This window comes from Acartia tonsa, chromosome 11 (assembly GCF_053477335.1).
Source record: "Acartia tonsa isolate MP-2025a chromosome 11, ASM5347733v1, whole genome shotgun sequence".
NCBI lineage: Eukaryota > Metazoa > Arthropoda > Copepoda > Calanoida > Acartiidae > Acartia > Acartia tonsa.
This window is the reverse complement of record NC_137270.1, coordinates 5047963-5058442: the sequence shown is the minus strand read 5'-3', so window position 1 is coordinate 5058442 and position 10480 is coordinate 5047963. Positions and strand designations below refer to the sequence as shown.

The 10480-nt window shown below is 32.9% G+C and overlaps 1 protein-coding gene across 1 annotated transcript; it reads left to right on the top strand.

The window, feature by feature from the left end:
• The first annotated feature begins 2317 nt into the window (after positions 1 to 2317).
• Positions 2318 to 7015, top strand: LOC145332492 (neo-calmodulin-like). Its single transcript, XM_080177494.1, has 7 exons — positions 2318 to 2334; positions 3002 to 3083; positions 3494 to 3550; positions 4145 to 4228; positions 4739 to 4818; positions 5686 to 5746; positions 6383 to 7015. The coding sequence occupies exons 1-7, from the start codon at positions 2318 to 2320 to the stop codon at positions 6446 to 6448; spliced, it is 447 nt and encodes a 148-aa protein (XP_080033620.1). The 3' UTR covers positions 6449 to 7015.
• The last annotated feature ends 3465 nt before the right edge of the window (positions 7016 to 10480 follow it).

The window sequence follows — 10480 nt, the reverse complement described above, 5'->3', positions numbered from 1 at the left end:
AGATGGTTTCTATCACCCTCCATAGAGAAAATCTACCCCCTAGAATTTTTTTTAAAACTAAAATTTATAATGTACCTAACCCCCCCCCCCCAAAAAAAAACCCTTAAATTTCCGCTGATATTTGATGAATTAAAACTTTTGGTCGAAAAGTTTTGACACTGCCAGTAAATATTTAATTAAGCCACCAAATTATTTAAGCCATTAAATGAGAAATCGTGTTTATAAATGTTTAGGGACAAGGATAATTCAAATGTCGCCTTCCTCCCTGTCTAGACTAAACAGTTATTAGTCAGAGCAAACAGGAGGAGGGAGGTAGATGGGGTTGAACTTCCCTAACCCAGAATAGTTCTGATTTTATTTTGTTTCATGACGAAGGATATGATTTAATCTAACCTAAATACGCATTAAACACCTGCTAACATTTACTTTAATGATGGTAGGGATATTTATGTACAGAAAAAAATGATCTAATTTTCCAAAACTATTCTAATTCACTTCTTAAGACAAAATATGTTATGTTAATATTTTACTAGAGAAAGTTAAACCATCCCTTCTGATAAATGTAAATGACAAAATGATAATACTTCATTTTTATCTATAAATCTGGCCTTGAATAAATCAGAGGTTGCCAAATTATTTTTTCTTATGTGTCTTCAGTAAATTTATCTTTAACATAGTAACGCTATGTATTCGAATGTAAGGAAAGTAGCAAAATAGCCTAAAACCAAAGTAAAAAGTAAGAATAAAATAGCCTAAAACCATCCGGGACCTATATGAAGCTTTCATAAAATGGAAAGCTTAATCGGTTCTGTAGTTAATCTTAAGCTACAGACAAAAAAACCTTACTACTAGATATAAGCTTTAAAAATTTAAGGAAAATAGGGATGGGAGTAGGTCGAACTTCCACTTTAAATTTTAGTTTTATAAAGAAGAAGAATTTTTGGAGGAGGGATGGATATTTTCTAGGCGAAGTTTCTCATGGGAGGGTTGACAAATCCTCCCCTACAATAGTTAAAAACCTTCCCTTACTTATAAGTTTCACTTTCAAGGAGAACCATATTTATCAAGCCGTTAACAAGATTTTAAGCTACAGAAAACACACATACACTTAAAAACACACCCACACACATACACGCACACACACACACACACACACACACACACACACACACACACACACACACATAGACATTCTGTTACTTTAATATACTGATTAAAACTGGTATCTAGTTCGCTTTAAAAATAAATGGCAACCTGATTTGAGGAAAATTATAAATTGCCACATACCAATAAATTGATAATTAGTCTATATTCATTATTCAACTGCATATACTGCATTACATAACCCGTTTTTATTTTTTGCTTAAAATTACCTATTATTTTGATAAATTATATCACCCTCTTAAACCAAAAATGTAGGGGGGAAGAGGGGCAGGTTGGTTGTAGGGGGGTTGTAGGGGGGTTTGAGTAGAATTGTTATTTTATTGTATGTGGGTGTGAATATTTTAACTTCCTAATCTTTCGGCTGTTTTAGATAATTGTAATTTTTTTTTTTTGGGGGGGGGGGTTGTTGTTTTAGAGTATTGAAGGGGCTCGGACACCTAGGGGGGTACATCCCCCAAGCCGTTTATTGTTAGGGGAGTTAATACATCTCCCTAAACCCTTCAGCGCCCCTCTTATTACAATTTCTGTATGGCTAACAAATTATTTTTGTAGAGGCTTTATTGTAAAATATATAAAGAGAAGTTTTGCATTTTCTATTCTAATTTTTAAATGAGTTGACGGGGGGGGGGGCATAGCTTTTTGTTCGCTTGTTCTATGGGTAGCCAAGCGGGGTTAAAACATCGCAGTTATAGGTACTGGCGAGAAATGCACCCCTGAAGGGGATCAGAATAGAGAAGAAGAATAAACCATCTCCTAATTTTAAATTTATTACAAAAATAAAGGGGATGGTTTCAGTGCTCTTCACGCACCTATAGGCAAAGTACTGAACTTTATAATCAAATCAAAACCACTTTAAAACCCCAATGATCTAATGGAATATGACAATTTCCGAAAAACTGATGTACTACGTCCCCAATGATGATACACAAATTTACCCCTTCTGTAGAAAACAATATAAGGTAGTTTGCCAACTAAATCAACTAAACAATAAAACATTATTATAAAACTTTAAGGACTGGTGTAATAAACAGCCCAATGACCCCCCCCCCCCCCCTCCTTGTCTTAACTTACTATAGAAATAACAGTACACAGTACAATGCTTAGAAACTTCTAATTCTATTTTAGAAAATTTTAAAACAATAAATTTTGCAAAATGCCCTGGCAAACTAGGTAATATCATTTTCTCGTATTCATTCGAATCCGGTGGATAGGAACCGGTTATCATCTATGCGAAAAAAAACTATGTCTAGCATCGTATTATAAACCGCTTTCTACGAATATAAAAATGTACAATCATAAGATTAAAAATAAGTTTTTTAGCCCGTGCCTCGGGGCTAAAAAACTGGTTTTAATTTTATAATTGTGCATTCTATATCCGCGGAAAGCGGTTTATAATACGATGAAAGAAATAACTATTATTTTTTCCCCAAAAAATTCGAAAACTTCAATGAGAGTGCGGTTAGAGAGGGATAGGACAATCTATTTAAAATTCAATACATGAGCTTTTTGCACTTTTGGGTACAAAATCCTGTGAATTTTTTTATTTGTATAAGAGCCTGTGTACTAAGTTAGAACGAGGAAGGGGGGGGGGAAGTAAATTTTAGTTTTAATGAAAAAGAAAAAAAATTGGGTGGAAGAACTTTATTTCTAGAGGTGATTTTACTTGGGAGGGTGTAGGTACCCTCCCTTAAAATTGTAGTTAACCCGGACAACAAAGAAGATTGTATAGGTAAACCATATCTGACCAGATCTTAAGACACAGACAGAAAGACATCCTGTTACTTGTACATACAGATATTGAATTGTATAGGAATGAAAATGAACGTCTTTGTTTTAGAATTGATCCTGCCAAAATTGAAGAACTAAAGTTTGCCTTCTCTCTTTTTGATAAAGATAATGATGGTACTATAAGTGTCAAGGTATTACCATCAAAATCTGCGAATTTAGTGGCATACTAAAGACGTTAAAATTGGTACCTACTGCTGCTATATATGGCACTAATATGTGAAAGTAGGCCTTGATCCATAAACTGGCGCAACTCATTACCATGCACATTACTGTGAAGGAGAACCATATCTATTCTGTAGTATGTAAGATCCTTCGGTACAGACAAACATCCTGTTACAATAAATAAGGATTGATTATAAAGAGTAAGAAGGTACTTATTTTTTAACATCCTTATATAGCAAATTTGTTATTAGCTTCAGACTTGATAATGCAGCTGGCGAAATTGACAATACTCCCTATCTACCCCCTTTATCACATCCCCTCCCCTCCTACTGAATAAACGAACTGACAAATAAATGTGGTTGATCCAAATTTTATCCAGGAGCTTGGGTCAGTTTTGAAAAGTATGGGCCATTTACCTTCAGATGAAGAATTGAAGGTTAGATTTGAAAAATTCATTGCTGCAACCTTTGTGACTTAAAGATCGGGAGAAGAACTTCAATCATAATTTTTTTTTTATTGGGAGGGGGGATTTTTCATAAGACATATGAACATCAGTGATAATTTTTAGGGAGTAGTTTATCAACAGTTAGACTTTAACAAAGCATTTTATAGCAATATATGGTGGGTTGCAGGGAGATCAGATAAGAGACAGCGCAAAATGGCAACAAAAAAATGACGTCATACAATAAAGTTGTCCAATGAGAGGCCAGTATACATTGTTATTGACTAATGATAAAATATTTACACGCCTCTCATTGGTTATTTTATTGGTTACATTTTGATGCCATTTTGCGCTTTTTCATAAGATAAGACAATGGCCGATAAATTAATGTAAATCACCAATAATAATATACAAAATTACCCCTTATCTAGATTAAAAATAGTGGACACTCAACTTAGTGAACCAACCAATTATAATTCAATAATTGTCCCCAAAGTTGTTAAGCCAACAAATAAGAAATTTTTATTAAAAAACTTTACATTTAATGTTGCAATTTGTACAAATTTGATCACGCAACCTTGTTTGTAGCGAATGATACGAGCTGCAGACACGGATGGCAGCGGAGTTGTCGAGTTTAATGAGTTCCTAGAGATGATGGCAGAGAATATGGAGGTCAGTTGTAACATTAGAAAACGCGGGAAATTTTAAATTTTTTCGCGCGTTTTTTTTTTGGCTGTATTGATCCATTAATGTTTCAAAAATAAACCCATTTGGAAAAGTGTTAAAAGGAATAAATTGTTGAAAACCATGAAATATTTTTTCATGATATAGAAATCCTAAAGTAAAAGAAAAGGATAATGATGACTAATATATGTCAAGCGTAAAGTGGGTTAGATTAAGCAATACTTTTGTTCCATTAAAAAAACACCCTGTATAAGTCAGCTCTAAATAGTTTTGTAGTATATTTTTACGAATATTACCTACACTATTAAAACCGTTTCTAAGCTCTACTGAAAAATCATGAATAGCATCGTTTTATAAACTATATTCCACAAATATTGAAATATTTTAAAATTAATTTTTGGCCTAGGTCTTCGGCCCCTCGGGGCTAACAAAATATACGGATTATTTTAATATCAGTGGAAAGCTGTCTATAATATACGATGCGATTTTAACATAAAGGCTACAGACGAAGAAATAAGAACCGCCTTCCAGCTGTTTGACCGTGACCGTTCTGGTACTATAACCCATGCTGAACTAAGGTAATCATTATGAACCTATAGCGTTAGAAAGTGCAATCGTATTCTATAATGTAATAAGGTTGCTTTCATTTGTAAGTTAAGGTCTCACAAACCATTGACTCAAATGAATTTTATTTCTACGAGATACTTCATTTAAGTTTCAGTATAATTTCAGGCTATTTTTTGCGTCCTTCCTCTTCTACAAAGTCACTCAATGGATGCTGTAAGTATGGGTGCAAAAAATGGGGACGAATTTCAAATTGATTTGACGGGGCTGATTTTTTACGTCACAAGTGAAGGGAAAGAAAAGGGAAGGGGGGACAAACCCCCTAGAAAAAAGACCAGCCCCGTAAAATCAATTTTAAATTCGTCCCCATTTTTTGCACCAATACTTACAGCATCCACTCAATGCTTTCTTATAAGAGCACAACCGCAAGTAACTTGAAACTTTAAAAATTTCTAGGTGCTTTCCCGCAAGTGACCGGTAGATCACCGATACTTGCCCCCCCCCCCCTTATATTTTTTTATAAATTGAAATTAGAGGTTGGGGTAGTTTTGTGCCCAAATAACCCAACCTTCCATAAGGTAAAAAGAAAACAAACCACTACCATCCGTCTTAAAATAGGGGGGTGGAAATCAGTGCTGAAGAGGGTACTTTGTGTGATATCTCCCATTTATCTTTCTGAAATTGATTCAGAATATATGTTATGACAGGGGGAAAATTTTCATCAATTATTGGTCAGTTCGTTTATCCAGTGGGAAGGGATGGGGTAAAAAGGGTGAATGGGAAGTAGCGTTACTTTAGCTACCTACAAGTTTCACGTTATTGAAGTATATGATAATCTGGTGTAAGATCCAAGTAATGATAAAATAAATTCATTTTTTCAGGATGGTTTGTAAAAACTTGAATTTAAGTGTAACAGAAGACGATATTGCTGATATGATCAGGGTAATATTTTTCTTGTATTCATTCGAAACCGGTGGATTAGAACAGGTTCTCATCCATACAAAAACAAAACTATGTCTAGTATCGTATTACATCCAGTTTTCTACGAATATAAAAATGTACAATAATAAGATTAAAACCATTTTTGTTCAGCCCGTGCCTTCGGCATCTCGGGGCTAAAAAAACTGGTGTTAATCTCATAATTGTACATTCTATATCCGGGGAAAAATATATATAATATGTTGCGAGATATATCTATTAAGCAATTATTTGATTAATTGTTCATAGCCTGTTTTATATCAGTTACTAGCAACTACGCCCCTAGAGGCCTTTGGGAGACTTTTAGGAAGAGGAGGGATGGGTCAATTCTCTATTTTATTTTTAGTTTTATACACAAAATGTAGTAAAAGAAAAAGTAAATGTAGTATTAAGGGGGGGGGGGTTTCCAGAGAGGCATTTTTCTACTTTGGGGGGATGGGCGTGTCCCGTCCCCCTATAAAATAGCTTAAAAACACACAGGAACTTTAGCTATATTCCCTGAAGAGTAGAGACCAATTAGTTTAGCGGTTACCGAGATTTTAAGCCTCAGACGGAAGGACATCGTTCTACTTTGGTTACAGAAAAGGATTTTATTTTTAGGTTGCAGACAAAGACAATGATGGAACTGTGGATTATAAAGAATTCATTCTTCTAATGAAACAATAATTTATTTTCAAGTCTGGCTTCAAAACCTATCTATATCCGGTGGATTAGAACCGGTCATACTTAAAAATCATGTATAGCATCGTTTTACAGACAATTTTCCGCAAACAAAACAATATCATAAAACTGATTTAATCTTACTATTTTTGTTTTAATATCCGCGGAAAGCTGTCTATAGTACCATGCGATAAATAACTACCTACTACCTAGTAATTTTTCCAAAAAATATGTTAAGCTTTGTTCAGCAATTGCACATACATATTACATATGTGTATCCCTATGTAAAAGTAACAGAATGTCTGTCTGTACCGAACGATCTTGCTAATTGATGAACCTATGTTCTCATATAATATGAAGGTCCTGGGAAGGTTTAAAGCCATTTCGGGGCAGGGTACAAATTTTTTTACATTCTCTATTTAAAACTAAATTCAAAGGCCACTATTGGGTTAGCCGCTAGTTATTTTGTAAAATAAGTTTGTATATTATAAATAATCAACTGAAAAGCGATTGTAGAAAGCAGTGTATAAATGTATATGAAGTTTTTTTATTCGAAATATAATTACATTTTGATGTTTTTTTGGTATTCGTACATACCTACGAATTTACGTTCAATTGAAAGTGATCATCTAGAGGAGCCAGATCATCATCTATCACTTGTAATAGGATGCGATACTTTAACGCCTTCTATAGGATATTAGGTTGAATATTACCCAACCGACAACCAACCCTTTGTTGTTCGACTAATGTCGGAGGTCCTAACTGTACATGGTAATGAATTACTTCTGTTCATGGGCCAAGGCATTCCCTCTATATATTCTAATGGCACGTGTAAAAGTAGGTACCAATTTGAACATGGTGCGGTGTTGTCAAAGTAGCTTCGGACAAAGTAGCTTCAGGACAAAGTAGCTTCAGGACATTTACTTAAGAAAAGTAGCTTCTTAAAAAAAAATATTCTCCAGTAGTAATAAAGGTCATGGCCGCAGCGCTCGGCCCCCTGGCCTGCCTAGCCGCGGGCGCTCGGCCCAATAGCCTATAACCTAACCTAACCTAATCTATGTTAGCCTCAGGACATTTATTTAAGCAAAATATCCTCAACTGTTAATACATAGGTGGTTTGGAATTTCGTGGATTTTACAAAAAGTGGTAGATAGATTTTTACAATTTTTAATATTGTTTTTACAATTTTTAAAATGATGTTTTTACAAATTTTAGGTTAGGTTATAGGCTAAGGGGCCGAGCGCCCGCGGCTAGGCAGGCCAGGGGGCCGAGCGCTGCGGCCATGACCTTTATTAACTGTGGAGGCTACTTTGCCCGAAGCTACTTTGTCCGAAGCTACTTTGTCCTGAAGATACTTTGTCCTGAAGCTACTTTGTCCGAAGCTACTTTGTCCAAGATCCGTGTGGTCAATACTCCCTACCTCAAGTTATCCTAGAAGCCTCTAGGGGCGTAGATACGAGTAGATAAAAAAGTAATGAAAAAGTTTTTGCTTTATCTAATCTAAAATCAGAAACAATTGCTTTTAAACCAGAAAACTAGACCGAAATAATATAGATATTAATGGATTTTTCATAAAGTGAAACACGCAGCGGGCCAAAATAACAATCCCCTCTCTCCACCCCCTCCTTCTGGCTCAACGCACTGACCAATAAATAAAGGGGAAATAGCAACATTAATTTTTACAATATCCACGTATATATTGCCATTAAGGTATGTCCTCATTAAGTACTCAATAAATCTTAGATTGAGATGTATTCTTTAAAAGATAAAACATACTTAAAAATAAGAATATATTTTTTTCAACAAATCACAATATAATGTTATATTTATATAATATGTATTAACATGTAATTGTACACATAAAATTACAGTTTCTCATCTTACAGTATAGTATGACTTTATAATATAAATTCACCCAAAAAAATACATTATTTTTATTTTTACAACAAATAACAATTATTAAACTTTAAATTATAAAAAATCTGACTAGTTTTTTCTTAAGATTGTACAAAAAAGACACAATTCAATCTTCATATTTCAAAGAAATGCTTAATATAAAAGTTTAGATCGAAAAAATAAGTGTCTTTTTTATACAATTTTAAACTCAGAAATTTGCATCGTAATGTTATAGGAGACAAATACATGTCACCAAAAGATAAATCAGATTTTGTGCTCAATATTTTCATTACAACTATTACACCATTCTATCTTAAATGTTAGATAAAAGTTTGAGTCGGAATAGTTTTTTTCGTATTCATTCGAATCCGGTGGATAGGAACCGGTTCTCATCCATACGAAGAAACTATGTCTAGCATCGTATTATATCCAGCTTTCTACGAATATAAAAATGTACAATCATAAGATTAAAACCAGTTTTTTTAGCCGGTGCCTTCGGCACCTCGGGTCCAACAAAACTGGAACTATTCTCTCTGATAATGGGTATTTCTTTTATGGATTTTAAGGGATAATATAATAGACAATTATTATATGAAAAGCCCCAAATAAACCAACCAATCAAGAGAGCCCAAAGTTTTTAAGCAAAATATTCCTAATTTTTTTTTATAAAAATCTTGAGTACCATTGAAATTTACGTTCCATTTTTCCCTTCCTTCCAGGAGAAAAAATAAGATGTTCTACTAATTTAAAAGATAGAATTTCTTTATAATGAAACTTTTAATCACAAATAATGATTTAATAAAATATGTTTTTTGATGATAGCTTCTGAGTTTTTATGTAAATTAGTATAGAGAAATCACCAGGAAATAATAAAAATACAAAAAGCATACCTAAAAATAATAAAGATTTTTTCTTAGTAAAAATCTTTTTTTGACGATTTTTAAAATTTAACTTTTACAATAGAGAACCATTTGATTTTTACATAATACATAGAAAATATTTATAGATAGTTTTTAAATTCTTAATCTTAATTCGTTGCCTTATTCTTCACATTTTATGACTTTGATCAAAAATAACTTGCTTTAAGAAATTATTTTTGATTATGATATAACAAGGATGACTATATCAATTGTGAAAGGTATAAAATTAAAATATTTAAAATTTTCTTCGAATAAATTTTAAATTATTAAGAGAAGGGATGCAATAACTAAAAAAAATATTTAGCCTCTACCTTTTACCAGCTAAAAATTTTAACAACAGAGACAAAATATATTATTTTTCTGCATGTACAATATTTTATTATTAAGAATATGCTTCTAAACGTAATTATTATTCTTTACTGGCAAAAAAGTAGGTGTCCTTTATTCATGTATTTGTTTAAATACTCTCCAACATATGAAATATGTCATCCTTGTTAAATACTAAATACTTGATTTTCGTAAGAAACAAAAGTTTAGAGCCCTTTTTGTTATTTCAGGCTTTATGAGTTGCTTACTTATCAATAGGGTTAATGTAGATGAAATCTGAATTGATATTTAAAATGATGATGGGACTGTCCATGTACAAGAACGAAGACAATTGCTACTTAAAAATGTTAACATTTTGTATTTTTGCTTGATAATTAATGGTACCTTGATAAAAACAAAGCATTTGACTATAAAACAATTTTAAATGGCAGTAAAGGAAAAGTTTGTTTTTATTCAGGGATCTAAAGGGAGAAAAAATTACCGTTAAATTAATGTACATCCACAATGATGATACACAAAATTACCCCATCTGTAGATTACAATTAGTGGAAAAGTCCCAAAATTTGTTAAGCCAACGAATAATAAAACTTTATTTTAAAACTTTGGGGACTAGTGTAATAAACAGCCCAATGTCCTCCTTCCTCCCTTATTTTATTATAAATATTTAGCCATTTATAGATAGTCCCTTTTGGCACCAACGATTCAAGTTTGTCTTAATGTTTAAACAATGATTATGCAGCATTAAAAAATATGATGATGGCAAAATATATTCTTTCATTTCATCTGCTTTAACCCTGGTTAGCGATAATAACGACTTATAACATAAGTTATGAGATTATAAGGAATAACAAAAAAAAACTATGACCTTAGTAGATGTAGAGAATATATGCTTGAC